At 36.0% G+C, this 19,175-nt stretch overlaps 1 protein-coding gene across 3 annotated transcripts in view; it reads right to left on the reverse strand.

The window, feature by feature from the left end:
• Window positions 1-17,864, reverse strand: part of Gprk1 (G protein-coupled receptor kinase 1) — a 25,678-nt gene extending 7,814 nt beyond the window's left edge. Inside the window, exon 1 of one of the 3 annotated variants that reach the window (XM_089078586.1) lies at window positions 17,439-17,862. In XM_089078586.1, coding sequence (XP_088934712.1) covers window positions 17,439-17,551 — 113 coding nt within the window. In that variant the 5' untranslated portion in view covers window positions 17,552-17,862. Of the gene's footprint in view, window positions 1-17,438 lie in introns of all 3 variants that reach the window. The other 2 variants (XM_089078590.1, XM_089078593.1) reach the window with 2 other exon arrangements.
• Between the last annotated feature and the right edge of the window lie 1,311 nt (window positions 17,865-19,175).

The raw sequence follows: 19,175 nt of genomic DNA on the forward strand, positions 1-19,175 counted from the left end.
GACTCACAGATTATATATTTTTTCGTCAGGCGCCGCCTATAATGAAGTGAGAGGTCACAACGACCGAGGGGATGAATGAATGGATCTAAAGGGATCCAATTATTGAAATCTTGATTTTGACAAAAAATTTAAATAACTTACTAATTTTTTATTACAACAACAAATGTTTTTTTTTTTCATTTTCTTTTTTCCACAGATCATATCGTTTTCATCACTACAGGGCAATCAACACGCATCCATATGTGACCGATATATCGAAGAGACATCAATTTTACCTTTATTTGCGCTAATCTTTGGAAAAAGGGCTCAAGTAGAATTGTGCCTTTATTCCAGTCATCCCCTCAATTAGTCATCATAAGTTATTACGTTATTTAGGAAGATATTATTTCGATATGTGAACGAGTGAGATTTGCCCGACCGCGGTGACTTTTCAATACGGATAAGAGCCGAAGAACTCTTCTTGTCTTCCGAGCAACATTTTTCAGAAACCGGTTCATACGAAATATCGTATGTTACATGGTGTGATGAGCTCGATCACTCTTGTCTCCGATCGCTCGGCCGACGAGAACTCGGGACATTAATTTAATTCTGGCGTTCGAATCCAATTGCCGCGTCATGAGCGCGAACGCTTGCGTAAATGCCCGATAAAAAGAAAGGGGAAGAGGATAGAAGAAGAGGGGAGAAATGCCAGACTTAGTTGCGGCATGGAATTAAATCGGGCATCGTAAATCGCCATTATCCTCGCGCAGATCCGCGATCAATCGCTTCATGATGGATGCACCGGCGGCGCAACTGGCGGCGGCTATTTCAGCCATTCGAATCGACTGGCTCGAAAAATGGCCAGGCTATTGAAAAGAGGCACTCGTTGGAAAGCGAGCCTCTGTGATAATAAGAAAGTCATAATCGACGACTCTCGAGCAGATAACGTTAAAGGACGTGTGCGTCAAAGAGCGCGCTTCTCCGCGCGGCGATATTTCCTGCAACGCGATTTATTCTCGATTTATACCAGGAAATTCGGCGAGAGATAAGATAATCTGTGATGTCTTAGATTAATTCTGTCTTTAAAAAAAAAAAAAAAAAAAAATTGAAAGTAACTGAAATATTTCATTCTTATAGCTTCGCGACGGTTAAATGTTTCGTTCTATTTCTTTTTCTTGCAGCGCGGACTAATGATCGAACGGTCGTCACCGAAAATTTCTCTGTCATTAGAGACAATCGGAATACCCTACTTCGATCCATTACGGGATTTTGGAGTTTTTACGTCGACTTTAGGATCGATCGCAATAATTAATCGCATTTGCGCCTCCGTCGCTCCGTCGCTTCGATCCGTCCGCGGTATCGATTTTTCGCTTCTCCTCTCGATTCGCTCCTTTTGCGCGCCTTTCTAACTTGGCGAATACATAATTGAGTTCGCGACTTTCCACCTACCGTGGATTTCTTATTTATGCAATAGCACCTCGAAGGCTGGTCGCCATAGAGATATCAAGGGCGCCGATTTCTCGCGCTAATTATACAATCGGAATCACCGAGCGAATCGGCCGGCGGCGCGGATTTTTAATTTCGCGATCGCGCAACACCTAAATATTACGGAGAAAACGAAAAAGAAGAAAAAAAAAAAGGGAAGAAAGACACGGAGCGTTTCGAAAGTCTCGAGGAGTTATTATGCAAAGCGGCTACTTATAAAACAAATATTGAAATTTATTCTCGAACGCGTTTCTCGCCACGTCACATCTACTTTTATTTCGCGCTGACGCAAAAGCGCGTTTTATCATTTATATTATCATTTGCTGGTTCTTCAATCTCCATAGCTGCGTGATTATTCATCGCTAAATTAATGCTGCAATTTATACGTGCGTTATTACGAGGAAGTAACCGCGGCTTCTCAAGAAACTTTGAGAACTTCAAAAAGAAAGCGCCTGCGAGCTTATCATGGTGAATGATTTGATCACGCGATCTCTATTAAGCTAGCTTCTTCTTACAAAAAACAGAAAATATATCTGTGCAAAAATCAACTGCCTTTTATGTGCCAATTATGTGCTCTATTCTCGGTTTTCAGCAGTTGAACAAAAAATCGCAGTTGAAATGATGGGAAGCTAGCTTCGAATAACACAAGTTGATCGAAATTACAAAAAAAAATTAAAAAGTTGATGGATTAGAATTATGTATGCTTTTTATATATTTATTTTCAAAGATTTAACAGAATTGAGTCTATCTATAATAGCTTCGAAGATACAGGCACGAAAATCAATATGCAGAAATTAAAAAAAAAAAAAAACGACCAGAATCTCTCGTCCGAATTCGAAATCATTCGTTCATAAACTACGATATGTAGTCTGCATGATTTCTTACGGACTTCTTTCTTTTCGAGCGACGAAAATTATTTAAAAAATAGACAAATATTTGAATAGAACTTCTCGGAAAATGAAGAATATTCAGAACTACAAAATTATAGAACGGTTTTGAAATTTACGGAACTGCGGAGAACTGGCCAACGTCTCATACGTAGACTTATAAAAGTCACATTTTTTGAGCGATAACAATTACTTAAAAGATAAATAAACCAACGTTTATGGACTCCTCGAAAAGTGTTAGAATATATTGAGAGTTGTACGAAAAGAGTTGCTCTAGAACTGACAGAATTCTGTCAAAAAAAAAAAAAAAACCATTCTCCCATATAAATACAAACGCATTTTTCGAGCGAAAAATTCATTAAAAATTAAATTAGTAATACTTTTCGTCAGAATTTTTCCTAGAACTCATATAAAATTCATTATAGAGCTTATCCAAATCTTTCGAAATCTAGTGATGTGAATATCAGTGGAACTCCAGATAAAGTGAGACAAATCTAGAATTTTATTAGATAGAATTTTATTTTGTTCTTCTAAGATGTTTTTGTGCTTTAATGGCCAGAACTTTTTTATTTATAATTTATTTTTTGTTGTAAAAAATTATTGAAAATGAAATCGGGATTCTCGAGAATTCTATTCAAATACTAAATTAGTTTCACACACTCGCTACCAATTCCTAATATAGTTTATCATTACGACGACCATTCGACAAGAGACAACGGTGAGGAAGGAAAGGGAAGAAAGGACAAGAGTCCTTGAGTCGACTTCAGAAAGCGCATTTGTTCCTTCCTGAATGTGTATGTAGGTAGCGTCGTTCTATCAAATTTTAGAATTCTAGAATTTATGCGAAAGAATAAAAATGAAAACGTCTCGAGTGTGTCGATAAAGTTTCATTTCCTTTAATGAATTAAAACCATAAAGAAAAGGATGCGATTAAACAGTCGGGTCCTTGGCATTTTGAAGAAAGTATCTCGACGACGCTCTGAGGTTTATAAAGCTGGACTGACGTAAACACGAAAATTAAGTGATGGAGCTCGGGTATAAAGACGCGGTTGGGTATAAAGTTCGATTCGGGTTCAATTTCTGGTAGCCCTACGTTAATCCATGGTAGGTGGAACACGCCGAGTATCGAGCGGGGGTGAATGAGCTTTGCAACCGATCAAAATAAATCCGTGTTTCCAGCGATTGGTTGGAGCATCGCCAAGCGTCGCGTGATATCCAGCAACGGGCAGGTTTTCACTCGTTCGAACCCATGTTCGACGTCGAACGATGAATTCGAAATCGAGCACAATGTTACGCGATTATGGAAAAAGGACACGAACGGCCGTTATGTAAATCTGTCCGAACATCAGAATCCGTTAATTGATTTTGAATTGCCCAAAAATGCAGAAAAAAAATGTGTGTGCGTGTAGATATATGGTTTTCAACAATAAAACTTCCCTGTTATTATTTAAATGTCATTTCCCAAATATTTAAATAATATTTACTCAAATATTTAATTAATATTTGCTCAATCATTTAATTTCAGAGAAATTTGTTTCTTACGTCCTATATTTTTAGACATTTTAGACATGAAAATTAATTATACCAACTTTAATCACATAAAATTAATTATATATCAAAAATTTTATTAATTGTTATCGTATATTAACTGTTTTCGAGATATTTGATTTAAATATTAATTTAAAATTTCTCATTATATATGTGCAAATATAGGTCAATATTTTTTCTGAACTCAAGACATTTATCTGTATGATGGAAAAAATTAAACACTTTTAATTTATAATTATAAAGTAAATATTTAAGTTTTATAAAAGTTTTATGTAAATTTAACCTTATGAAGTAAACCTTGTATACTGTATTGACTATCAGCGCAAAATTTAAAACGCTCATAATTTTTTCTAAACGTTTTGAAGCAAAATTAAATTTGGTTATATGTTAAATACATAGTATTTAAAAACGATAATTTTTAATATAAACATTTATTATTTATTTTAACATAAACAACATGTAACATAAAAGTACATGTAATATTCAATCTAATCATGTTAATTTGTCATATTTATATTTCGACCAAATTCGAGCATTTTACAATTTTTACTTTGCTTATAAAAAATGTAATAACATATAAAGTTAACAACATAATACAGAATAATATTTACAATTCAAATATAGTTAATATTATTTTTATATTATTAAAATATTTTAAATATTTTTAAAAACAAACTATTAATTAAAAAGTAACGTTAGATTCTTAATTAAAAATTACAAATAAAATGCTTAACGTTAAATTTCACGTAAAACTTCAAATTTAAATGCTTTGATCATCGTGTTTTGAATATAGAAATCAATTAAGAGTCAATCTGAAATTATTCAGTAAAAAAAAATAAATAGAATTAACCATAAACTTCCACGAAAAGTCAAACTTAAAATTATATATCTCAAAACAAGTTTCGATGCGAATTCTTCCGTCAAATTATAATCAATCAATACAATAATCATAATCATAATAAATCAATACAACGTACGTGAGTGTGAAATCGATCGTAAAAATTCATCTATCAATTTTTTTCCGATTAATCATTTTCCTAGCAATTATAAATATTATTCAACGTCGGCATTGTCGGCAACATTTCAGTAAATACGAATATTACGAACATCTGGGAATTTAAATTTACGATCGGAATTATGAGACCACTCGATTAGCCGCACGCAATTTCATTTTAAACAGCAGTCAAACAGCAATCACGAGAGTTTTTGGTTTGCATCGAAATTTCGCGAAAATCGCACAAACCGCACTCGGTGGCGTATTTCTGTATTTCGCGATTCAAAAATGACACTGAAACTTCCCAGGGTGCGTCGCAGTAAGTGTGTGTGTGTGTGTGTGTGGGGGGGGGGGTGAGAGAGAAAACAGAGGAGAAAGAAGTTTATAAAGAAGTTGAAACGCAATTGCCCGTTCGGTTGCATCGGTCGACCGCGCGCAATAAAGTCAAGCTGCAACGCTCTTACGGTCGTTTACTTATTTCCGTAAAGTACACATCTATGATACGCTAACGCTTACTCACGTCGTACTTAAGCCGTGTGTGCATCAATCAAAACAATTGATATTTTTCCCGTAGCGCCGTGGATAAAAATTAATTGCCACGCAATGCCGGAGACACGCCTATATCCCGTTGACGTTTCTCTCCCAATTCTATTTATGAAAAAGAAAAAAAAAATCAAAGTGAATCACACACCGTCTTGTAAGCTGCATAATGGCTGTTTCAGCAATAATTTCAATAATTAATGCAATAATGTTATGTACTTTCGTCAACGTTTTCCTTGTTTTGTCATAATCCTTGTTGCCTCGCAATGCAATAAAAAACCGATTCTAGAATTTTTTTTCTTCGGTAGCACGGCCGATCGCGAATCTAGTTATCGTCAAAATCGGCATCGCTTGGAAAAATAAAGCGTTGCGGAATATAAAGGAAAATATTATTTCGCGTTATGCAATGCGTGGAATCGAAGAGGCGATATATGACTCTTTTGCGCGTGCAGACTGGGATCTTTAGTGCTCCGACTACATTAGATTCCGAAAACTATCATTCTGCCGTTAGTGTTGTCGGAATGAAAGGTCCCATTCAGCATATCGACAAAGAAACCATGTCTCGGTGTGTGGCGTGATAGACATTTATATTCTCCGATGCCAATCCCAGCTTCGATTAAAACGCGATTTATCCTCGTGTTGCATAAGATCCTCGTGTTGCGGAAGCGCGTTGCATTAATCATTTCTAAAGTTGTTCGCCTCTTAGGCTAAATCGTGAACGCAATTAAAATCGTGTAAACAAACGAGAGAAAAAAAAGAAAGAGAGAGAAGAAGGGAGAGGAGGGAAGGGGGGGAAAGGACTTAGACCCTCGTATTTCCCTATCAGCCTATTATCCGTTTCCGTCTTTACTACCGTCGTATTCCACGTACAATTTGACGACAGGAAAATTACAATTTGTCCCTAAAAGTGGCTTCAGATTAACGAACGAGCACCCGAGCGCGCTCTCGAGTATCCCTTTTAGATCCGCGACAGAAAAGCAAATTCACCCCGACAAACTCTTATGAGTCTTTCCTGGGCTTCAATCTCTTGCGCCATTACTCCCCGCCTTTCATCTCGGTTTAATTGCAATCTTCTTTTCTCTTTCAATGTGAGCAGGGTAGGTTCACAGTTGCCATTCATGTATCTTTGTGAAGTTGGCCCCACTTTCTTAGAGTTTGAAACAAAAAAAAATAATTTCCCCCAAAGAGTCCTATCGATTATTTTCAACAGTCGTAGCGTTAAAATTAAAAATAAAAAATTATAACTTTGAAGTTTCGGAGCTATGAAATTCTCCCGTTCCCTATCTTTAAATATGATTTTAATCGTTTCGATCAACAGAACTGTTTCTGAAACTGATTGAGAATTCTTCTAGAATTCTTTGGGAGTGAGGGAAGAGAATGGTGAAGACTCAGAATTCTCAATGGAACGCCAGATTTCTGAAAAACATTCAATCCTGTAAACTTAGAAAATGTTTGTGTAACTTTAAAAAGTGTCAAAACTTTTTCTTTGCCAATTTTAGAGTTTCGATTGTTAAAAATAATCGATAGAATTCTGAAAAGCTGTTAGAACTCTCAATAAAACGTTGAATTTCCAAGAAAACATTTCACTCCTATAAACTTATAAAAACAACTTGGAAATTCAGAAGATTATGAAATTCTAATAAAAGATATTTTCATATAAAAGATATTTTGATATTTAATATAATATTTTTGTTTGCTGTCCGAATTCAATCTAAAAGAATTAAATCATCAAATTGATTCATCTTTTGTTTTTGTTTTATTATATAAAAAAAATAGAATAAAATTTTATAAAGAAAATTTATTTTTGTAAGAGATTTATCTGTCAGAGAAAATATCAATTGTTTAAAAAATTAAAAAACATATAAACAATAGCGGGAGAAATATATATCTTTTTCGACACAATTTTTCTACAATGCTTTATAATACATTAATGTATATTATACTTATATAAAATAATATAAATCTATAAATACATAAACAAGTACATAATAATTGAATTAATGGATACATCTTCACATATATCGGCAATAATTATTAAAAGTAAAAAAATTACAGTTCTTTCAAAATTATGAAATTGATCATTCTATATCTTTATATGGTGTTTTAATCGCTTTAGTCAATAGAACTCTTTGTAAAATCGATTGAAAATTCTGGAATTTTTCAAAGGGCAAAACTGTTCATTTCTTTCAAATTCTAAGAAAATGAAACCAATTTCACAGTGGTCATTTGACGGTTGAAGATACATTGTGACACTGACAAAAAAAACGGTACATGTAACAGTAGATGGGGTTTCCACTATTTATGGTGACAGTTATGTGCACGAATGTGAATGTAATTTTGCGTGAAAAGATAGGCGATGTATTTCCATTGTATGGCTGTCAAGAATGGCTTCACGATTCGTTGATTGCGTTTCAGAATACATTTATTCGTTTATATAGAATTATTATATAATACTCATTTCTTGCCATATATTTACTGCTATCAATTTTTATGCGCTCAAAAATCTTATCTTCTTTTACGTTAATAATGACTTCCATATTAAAAATGTTTCTATTCGCTTAAATTACGTCTTCAGTACAACTAAAGTCATTACGACAGAAAAGAAGAAGCGTACGGAGCTTGAAAGTGAAGTTGCAGAAAACCACCTAGATTTCTTCGGACTTCTTCCAAGAGAAGAGTCATCGTTGCGATTTATAGCTCATACCTCACATAGACATAATTATTTAATGTTTATAAGAAAAGTTCGCGGTAGGAGCTTACAACGTCTGTAACTTTCACATTTATTTACTCCCTTTAAAAGCCGTTTTCACGCCGAGGCAGACATTTTTAATATGACGCTAGCGAAAGATGACGCAATTGCCCAGTACGTTGATTGCTACCTTTAATTACATCCGGGACCGCAGTTTCCAACGATCTACGTTCCTTCCGGGAATGCTGCAGCTTCTTTTCGCTCATATGCTTGCCCGGAATTATACCTTTCTGCGCGTGAAAAAGGGATAACTGTTATCCATTCTGAATACCGAGAGAGGAGCGAGTGGTATTTTATCGATCTTACCTTACGAGCCAATCAACCGATCCCGATGACACTGATAGATAACGCTAATATTGTTTTGCGCTTGAATTCTTTCAACAAGAGAATAAATAAAATTCTATTTACAGAATATGTATACACACGCGCGCATCTCTCTCTCTCTCTCTCTCTCTCTCTCTCTCTCTCTCTCTCTCTCTCTCTCTCTCTCTCTCTCTCTCTCTCTCTCTCTCTCTCTCTCTCTCTCTCTCTCTCTCTCTCTCTCTCTCTCTCTCTCCTCCCTCCTCCCTCCCTCCCTCCCCCTGCCCCCTCTCACTCCTCCCCTCCCTCCTCTCTGTGTGTATGTGTGTATGTTTTATTTTAAGTAATAAAGTTCTATTATCTTGAAAATAAAATGTTTTTGGAAGAAACGTGTTGTAGAATTTCGAGGAAGGCACACGATTTTGATATTGACTGATTTCATTCTCAAAGCCACTGTCAACATCTTTTCGTAATCACTTTTTTGAATAAAATTATAAATTTTTGTTATATAATATGATTTCTCTAATTATACATACGCTACACATAAAAATATTAAAGTATAGTTATAAAAGAGTTAATAGTTTATAAAATGTTTTATATTTTATTCCAATATATTCTGATGTAAGATATAAAATATCTAATAAACTATTCATTCTATAAGAACCACTCCTCACTTTTATACACAGAATAATGAGACAAATCGAGGATAATATACAGAAAACATGCAATTATTTTTTAAAAAGTATGTATCTGCACATCTTGCTAATTGTGTAATTTTTCTTAAAATAACTACGTTTTATACCAATTGATATCTCATTATTATATGAGAAAAGATAAGAGAAAAAGAAGAAAAGAAAGAGAGTGAGAGAAGAGAAAAGAGAGAGAGAGAGAGAGAGAGAGAGAGAGAGAGAGAGAGAGAGGAAGAGAGGGAAAGAGAGAAAAAAGGATGGCGAGGAGAGAAGGAAGAAAAGAACATCGAAATAGAAGAAAGAAATGAACAAAAATGACATATGTCGATGATAGAAAGATAAGAAGAGTAAAGCCCAAACTTTACGGGACATCAACACTAGCAATGATTGACTTTGTAAACTTGGCACTTGACTTTTAATCAATTTAATCAATGTTTTTAATAAAGAAAAGTTAGTATTTTGTTTTTAGTTGTTCGTAATAACACAATTTTGTTTGAAATTATTTAGTTGCAACCATTAACAAAATATTTTGAAAAAATAGCCGTCATCTGATTTTGCTATAAAAAAAAAATCACTGGTATATTCTTTATTCAGAATTATTTATTCAGATTTATTTGTAGTGATTTTCCTATTATTTGTAGTTAAACCATTTAAAAATTACAACAAATTAATACAATATGTCAAAATTGTAATTTTATCAATTTTCATAATATTGCAAATCCGCATGCAATGTGAAAATAAACTTAGATTTAAAATAATTATGATATAAAAATAATAAAAAGTAAACACATGCAACAAAGTTATTAAAAAAAATTATTCCAGATAAAACAAAAAATTTTTCTTTTCATAACGAACAAAAATAAACTTTTTGTTATATAGTCGGATTATTGGAAATCCTTATCTGACATATTTACGTAATATTGTCAATATTTAGTATTGTTCTCTCAGCTTTATTTTAATACCTATATTAATATTTTTTTCCTTTTCATACGCGGTTTTAGCTTTCGACATAAAATAAACGAGTATGTTTTTTTTTTCTTTTAAGAGTGGACAGTTAGTAATGAGACGTAGTTTTTTATCCATAGAAAGATCATGCATTTCCTATTTATTGTTTCATTAGTGTATGCAATGTCCAATTCTATTACCTGAAATGTGTATTATTGTATCAACAAGTTTGTATCTAATTTTACAAACATATATTTCAATTGGTGGCTGAATAATCGATATTAGTTGTATATTTTGAATTTGCAATATTATTTATTGTATATTATTTATAATCTTAAGTTATTATGTTAATATCTGTATTTGAAACGGTTCAACTACAAATAACAGGAAAAACACTACGAATAATTCTAAAAAATATACTGATTTGAAATATCTTGAAAATTAACAAAACTATGTTATGTATTACAACTATGCTATGTAACTATGCTATGTATTACAATTTTACTATTATTAATTTATTGTAACACTTAACTAGTTCAAGTACAATGACAAAAAAATCACCACAAACGATTCTAAATTTACCAGTGATCTTTTCACAACAAAGTCAAGTAATGATAATTTTTTCAAAATGTTTATCTATTAACGATTACAAACGACAAACAAAAGTGTTATTATTAGAAACAGTTATAAAATACTGACACATTCTTTTTTATTGAAAACTCACTTTATTAAAAGTTGAGTGCCAAGTTCACAAAGGTCAATGACTATTCGGCTATTTGTGGATCGAAACAAGATACTTCGTTTCGCACTCAATACCCTCTCGTAACAACACCTCCCCCTCGAATTTCCGACCATTTCAAGAATTCATTGTCCGATCGCTGCCGAAACCTACAAGCACCCTTCATTAAAAACGGGGAAGGAGAAAGAGGAGAGAAAGTGAGAAAGAAAGAGAGAGAGAGAGAGAGAGAGAGAGAGAGAAATACGAGGAAGATGAGGTTTACGTTTTCGCTTACGTATACGCAACCGATATCTCCGTGCTACGTATATTTTTTCTATAAGCATGCCAGGAAATTTACCACATGACTGCTCTCCTCTCGACACGCAAAATCGCGCAGTGGGATAACTAGTCGTATCGGCACGCTGGCTTATATACGTGCATATGTATTTCGAGCAGGGAGCAAAGACGGCGGCGGTTAATCAAAGTCGAAAATTGAGTTGTTTCAAACTTCTACTATATCAGACCCCCCGGCGCACGTACTCGGAATACGTGCCATATCGCGATACCATATCATATTTTCTAGTTCAAGGATGTGCGGCACGCACAAACGCGAAGAGTCCTTCACGTTTCTCTCCGAGGCGTCAGCTTCCGTGAAATGCAATCGAGCGTAAATTATAAGCCGCGCAATTGTAAGCTGGAACTGTCCGAACTGTCCGAAATCAAATTCGCAAACATTTTTTTTTTATAAAAAAATCTTTAGCGCTAATTATATGTTAATTTGTCGATCTAGTCCGAGTCCTATTGCTCAAACTGTTTGGCAGAAAATCGTGTTCCAAGTTGAGAGGCCAGTTTTTATTAAACTGGACCCGATAAAAAAACCTATACAGACGGTTCATATCGGAAAAAAAAAGCAAATTTGTGGCTAATTTGTTGCGTTCAGCGCAAATATTTTCACTTCTGCAAAATATCATATGTTTGAGTCTATACTCAGAAAAAATATCGTACCAGCAATTAAACATTTGAAGCTAAATAACGCCACGACTATAGATTATAAAGGTATAACAAGAATAAATAAGTAATATTATTACAACAAGATATAATAATATTAACTATTTGTAGTAAATCAAAAACAATTTGTAGTAAAATGTTAAATAAATTAACATATATAATGTTATTGTCAGAATGTATTTTTTTAATTTATTTCAATAATATTATTAACATTATGCTTATTTCAAAAAAATATTTATGTCTTATTGGAAAAATGTAATATCATATCTTATTTGTATGAAATCCTATAAAATTATAAATGTCAAAACTATTTCGTTTTCTCTTAGTGTATATTAAGTACTATACAATCATGCCTGAAAACATCATAAGGACAATCAATAAATACTTTTCTAAAACATCTTCGCTTTGAAATTTTTGAGAATAAATGTAGTTCATGAAAATATAAGTTATACAAATATTGCTTGAGCACAAAATGCAAAAAAATACGGTTACATTGTGATCTCTCATCGCGAACTAAATTATTCTGATTTCAAATGCATTCGAGTAATCTTAAGGTAAAGTAATTTATTACTCGAATGCATTTGATACTAAATATTTAGTACAATATAAATTTCCAAATTTGACGAAATCCGAATTTCATATCTGAGAAATAAACAATTTATCTTAATAACACGAAAATTAAGTTTTCGGAAATTATATTTAAAACAAAATAATTTGTCGTTCGAAACAACATACTTTTGAAATATATGACAAAATCTAAACTTATTCCTGTGCCGGATGTTCAAGTTATAAAAAGATCGCGTAGACGCATAGCATCGTTGTTATCATTCAATATTTTTTTTCCTTGAGAAACGGCATTTTTTAAACAAGTTTTTGTCTCTTTTCCGTATAATTTTGTGCATTTATACGCGCGCGCGCGCACATACACACACCCTCACACACACGTAAAATATCGCATAAACGACGTATACATTATTCGTGATTTCTCGTGATTTACGAGCGCGACTTATAATTCATTGAGTTTCTTCGATCTCCTCCTTGGGCTCCTTCTCCTCCTCCTGCTCCTTCGAGAGAGAGAGAGAGAGAGAGAGAGAGAGAGAGAGAGAGAGAGAAATCGATTTTGCTCCTCTCTTGCGGAATCTTATTTTATAAGACGCTTATGACACGGTCCCTCCGCAAATGACTCACAAGAGCGCGAAATGCTGAAGAAGGGCGTGATTATCCCCGGCGTTTCCAGATGCGCGTTCACGCATTTTTAATTTGAGCGCCCCGTGAAACGGCGAGAGGGTACGACGGCTACGCGAGTATACCCGCTTGCGCATTAATGCTGTCATGAATAATCTTGACGTCGTCGCTCGCGGGATGTGCGATTTTTTTTTTTTCCTTTTTTAATTAGCCTGACGCTGAACGAGAGGGAGAGGGTGCCGATGACAGAGCGTTAACGTTGACTTATACCGGATTTACAGTCGACGTACGGTCGACTGGGTCGGGTGTGACAAGTCGAGTATACTCGACTAGTGTCAACGCTTTTAGTCCGGGTTAATTTTAGTCTAATATTAATCGACTAAGCTCCTCTCAGCGATTACTACGCTACGTAAGCTAAGCATTATGACCTGGTTACAGTTTATTTGAGAAAAAAAGAGCCTGCCGGCGCTATGTGTCCCCATTCGGTCGCTCAAACTCCACTGCTGGATGACGAGCCTAGCCAGCGCGTGCCGTAAATTTTTCCCTCTCGGCGAGTAATATCAATGGTCGACAAGTTGCGAGATCCGAGGTCTTATCGCGTCAATGTGAGATCATGTTGAGATTGACGAATACGATAGCGTGAGATTTGTCCAGGCGAGAAAAAAAACGCACGCGCTCCCTTTCGGCTCTCGTTCGCTCTGTCGATTGTTCGCGACGAATAAGACGCAAACTGCGCTTCGCGAGATTACAAAGGCGTTGCAGAAATAATGAGCTAAAAACAACTGACGCACTCTGACATTTTCTAAAATGTACCCATCGAGAGATGGTACCGGGAATCCGATCCGATTCGGTCGTAATGGTCGAAGATAATTGGAGGTGCGCATTCTCGAAGCGGCTTTTAAATCGGCACGCGTGTGTTGTTCGCGCGAGTACGTTTGCGATGTGACGATCCGTGAAATGCCGACGGTTTGCTTATGCGACATTATGAGGACGCGTTACGCGGAGCAATATTTGCGGATGCAAACGCAAGATGCGGGTTCCGGAGAGATTAATAGATCCCGCTGGCTTATTCAAATTTAATAGCCACGAGGGTGACCGAGATGATTAATCGAGCTAAAAGAGATTCACAACGCGTGCCTGTCGACCCTAAGATGGACCCTAAGATGGACCCCGTGTTACAACATTCTGACCGAGACGATATTAAGTGCTGCGACAAACCGCGCAATTTTTAATTACCTCGGAACCCTGACTCTAATCCGATGAAAAAGCGTCGGGATTTATTCTCAGATTTTCCCCGAACCTCGAGCCGTACGCAATATTACGCGACATAAACTCGTTAATGTCGAATTTCTCATTAAAGCGTCACGCGGAAATTATTTTGCTTATATGTGACTCTCGTGTAAACGCGAAATCCGTCTTGAATACGAATGACCTGTAATTCTTTGATCGTGATGAGACACACATCTACGAATTGCAAAATCGTCGCATAAACGGGCATGACGACGCATACGTCTATACACAGAAAAAAAAGTCAATCTTAAATCAAAGTGATCAAATCAATCACTACATATTCTCACGCATAAGTAAAAATATTATAATCTCTTTTTAGAAAGATTTTAATATTGACGCAAGATATTTTCATATATAGCAACGATATTATAATCTTCACATGGGCGTATCCGGGATTTTTTTCGGGAGAGGTTTTTATCAATTCTACTAATACATAATAACAATTTTTTGCGTTAGTGAATTGTTTTTTTTTTTTTTAATCTTAGAGCTTAGAATATCTCTTTGCTCTTGATTTGGAATGAGAAAAATATTATTTTGTAAATCATCAACTTTGGTTTTTTGTTTTTTTCCCAAATTTCGGAAGGTTTGGATGCCCCATCTTCCTCGCTCCTAGATATGCCCATGAATCTTCACATTAAAAATTTTTAATTGAGCAAAAGTAATAATATTTATATATCAATACAAATTCGAGCAAATCAAGAATAACATTTTTAAGAAGATGAATGGAAGATTATAATATTCTTATAATATTCTAATATGTTTAAATGAGAATATTTTGCTCGATTTAACGTCTAATTTTTTTTTTTCTGCGTACGCGATTAATTACGCGTAGTCGCCGCTGGCCGCCGACGGCTTTGAAGGAGCCCGTCCATCGTGGATCGACCGTGCTGAGAACTTTGTTCTTGATTGAATACAATTTACCAAACTTTCGCGAGAGAGATACCGCGTCGAGTAAATCGATACCTGAAGCTATTCCGACGAATAGCAAACGTCCGTTTGTGCGAAGGCACGGGATACAGCGTTCGAAGCGCGACGGGAGAAATCGAAATCGTTGATTCAAGACGATCGACGATCTAAGATTCTCCATTGACGGACGCGGCGATGTAATCTGATATTCCAACGCGATCCATTCATCCACGCCATCAAGTTCGGCGCGGCAAGACACCGTTTTCCGATTACACGAGGAACCGCCCGACGGAATCCCCGCGTCGATTCCGCGATTGATCTTTAAGGATATAAACCGAATGGGCTTACACAATTTTAGTGCGAGAGAAGTTAAAGGATCACCGCCTCGATTACATTTCGCTCGTTTTACACACAGAGGCCGTGGATAATAAAAATAAATTATACCGCCGTTGATGTAAAGAATATGGATGCACGATAAGATATATTAATAGGATGTGCCCGACGTGTATTCATGCAAGGACACTTCGTGACACGCGACCCACTGATTCTATTAGCTCTTCGCGAGCGTGAAGCACAGCTGAGCCATAAAATTAATTACGTAAATGAATGACTCTTGAGCATTACAGAGGAATTTGGCCACCGAACGTGAGCGCATTGCTGATGCATTCTATTTGATGTAAATCCGAAAATAAATACATTAAATTGTTATTTACTTAAAAAAAAAAATGATTTCAATAAAATAGTAAATACATTTTTTAGTTTGAGTCGTGTGTTACAGTGTGTGAAGCGTGTTTGAGAATGTACTTCGTACCCTATCAGGACTCTCTAAAACGTAATTACTCAGTGTTAATTAAGAGAATGAAAAAAATAATTCGCTCTAATAAGAAAGAAATTATATTGCCAGTTGTCGCCTTTCTAAATTTTTCGGTATATAAAATTTCTACGAACAATCGCTCAAACAACAATTTCTCAGAATATATTTTCTGGATATCTAGATAAGGGGAATAATGTGTAGGAGGAAAAAAAGTTGCATGCTCTCGAGTGACAGTTCATCCCTGCAAAGCTCCGGACTTGACTGTCCGTCAAACGATGCCCTTCGCATCCCTCGCGAACGCATAGTTTTCCCTTATTCAGCGTTTTCGATCGTGCACATGAAACGGCTCGCTTGGCATGCCGCCAGCAAAGCCGAAGCCCGCGCTTTACCAAGTCGACTTATTTTCACGAGGCGAAAGCTACGGTTACCATCCGCGGTTTACGGATCGAAAATAACGCGAACAGTGTAAACATTAGCAAGTTATAATCGATGCAAAGTACCGATCGGAGCTTTCCAAGAACGCACGAGCGAGCAAACGAGAGAGCGAGAGCGAGAGAGCGAGAGAGAGAGAGAGAGAGAGAGAGAGAGAGAGAGAGAGAAGGGAGGGAGGAAGGATTAAAAAAGGAATTCTTGACCAAATATTCATCTTTCAAAGATAAAGCTAAGTAATGAGTTTAATGAGCGTAATATACGAGTGCATCGTGTGTACATTGCAAATTTGCACATAGATTGATATCGAATATCGATATCGTCAGGGTAAAGGATCAAAGGTACATTATTGGTCACATACATACACATTTTCTTTCTGTCTCTCCTTCTCTCGCTTTTCCTTCCAAAAGGATTTTTAACGTCAAAACGTCACGGGACGGACAATTTATTCCATTTTTGAGATACAGCGGGAATCGATTTTCTCGGCGAGTACGGATGAGTCCGTACGATCCCACGTTCATCGTACAGATGAGTCGCGATGCCCGCGAGCTATCGAGAGAGGGTTACAGGATCGGTGGAGCGCGAGAATTCGGCGCGCACGACGACGACGGAAGTGTGTAAACCGAATCTGTAAGTGAATCGCGCGTCGGACCCGCGACAAGCGGTCGAACGCGGTTTTGTTTGTAAACATTATTTATTTCCGACCCGAGAGGATCGTCGCGAGAGGAGCGCCCGGCGAGAGAAGACGTCGCGTCGACGACGCTGGACGAAGGAATAGAGAGGAAAACAAGCGGAAAAAGAAGGGAGGAACAGGAAACGGGGAGAGGTCCTCCGGCGGACGCGACGGACGGACGGACGGACGGACGGACGGACGAGCCACCGCCACGCTGTCCGCCTTCTCCTCTTCCTCCTCCGCCGTATCGAACCGCACGCAACGCCGCGAGAAATCACATACTATCGGGCAGTACATACCTGGGGTCCGGGAGAATGATTTTTTTACTGGCACGGGCCGCCGGCGTGCACTTGCTCTTCTCCATAGCCATTAGGTAGCTGACATCAGCCAGCACCGCTTCGAGGTCCGCCATTTTCCTCGGTGCTGGTCGACGTTCCCTTCGTCGCCGGACTTTTCCTCTTCTTTTCCCTTCCCCTCGTGCCGAAAATTTTATACTACAGACGGGTGCGACGAGTGCACCAGCGAAACAACAATAATGACGGCAACGACGATGACTCCTCTCTTCTTTTCTATTTAACGGCCATGATCCTGAACTAGAACCAATACAGGCCCGTAAATTGCGCAAGGACTCGACACGTCCGTTCTACTCGGTGGTCCGAACAAGACTACCCGTATCAAACAACGATTCACTCGCGATTGCTCGACTCACGGCTCACGGGCCTCGCAGGCTCACGGCCAGTGTGACAGATGAGGTTTCTCACGCATGCGCATCGTAACGCCAGAGAAATCCAGTGATGTAATTGTGTGGGGGCCATAAACTTCTAGCTCGTAACACTTGACTCTTACATCTGCAAAATGGCTAAAAAAAATGATATGAGATGCAAATAGTGCTAGAGATGATCAGCATATTTCATGTCGACAAATTGTATCGATTATTCAATTTTTGAATGAAATAATGTAAAGTAATGCAAGTATTATTAGCAAACTATTATAATAAATATGTGTAAATATTATATGTGAAAAATATTTTGCAAGTTTACAACATGTCTATGATATATTGATAACATAACTCTCTTATCTTTGATTATGAAAATATCGGCTGCTAACTTTACATTTTAAAACCAAGGGTGCGGTCAAAGTTACAAATGCTTTGAAGCGTTTAATTGATTAATCAGAACAAAGAATATTATCAAATGACCAACAAGTGCTTCGAACCATTTGTAACATCAACAAGTTAAAAATTACATAATACGCAAGTATAAAATGTGCATTATATTTAACTTTTATTCCGAATTTTTAAAATTTAATATTTATTTCTGTTCCTATTTTCATTGTGCGTAAAGCTTTAACTGCGTCACCAACAAGATTACTATTAACAAGATTACTATTAAAGATCTTGCAACGATCCTGCGGGAGTTCGCGTGGCCACTAATGATTATTAAACTTTTATACGACTAGTCTATAATGTAATATTAATTTATTAGTTTATCATTATGTCAATATTCTTTAGACAAATATATGTATTTACAATTTGCACATATTTAATTTTACTTAAAAATGCATTTTATAATTACCATCTATGCTTGATTATCTATAAAGATGATAATTGTAGAAAAAAATTGTAATTTTACAGTAATATATATATATTATAGTAATATAAATATGCATACTTATTTATGAGCATTTGTATCATAATCATAATAATTAATAATTTATTATTCAAATATGTGTATTAAATAATATAATTTATTATTGATAATCAATATTATCGATATTCTTCAATTATCTCCGTGTCTTTCAGGCCCTTTTAATGGTCATGAAAATTTGTCCAGGGTTGACGATCTTCAATAGTATCTTGTCGATGTCAATAGCGATTTTAAAGCATTGTGATTGGTCCGTCATTTTTTCTCTAATGACATTAATATCACGTAGTATCGTCCTAGCATAATATATATATATATATATATATATATATATATAATCACAGTATAACCAGTATGGGCACTCGGCAATAGAATGCAGATTCACGCGCTAGG

This window comes from Pogonomyrmex barbatus, unplaced genomic scaffold (genome assembly GCF_055798465.1).
Source record: "Pogonomyrmex barbatus isolate J1 unplaced genomic scaffold, ASM5579846v1 scaffold1, whole genome shotgun sequence".
NCBI classification, from domain to species: Eukaryota; Metazoa; Arthropoda; class Insecta; order Hymenoptera; family Formicidae; genus Pogonomyrmex; species Pogonomyrmex barbatus.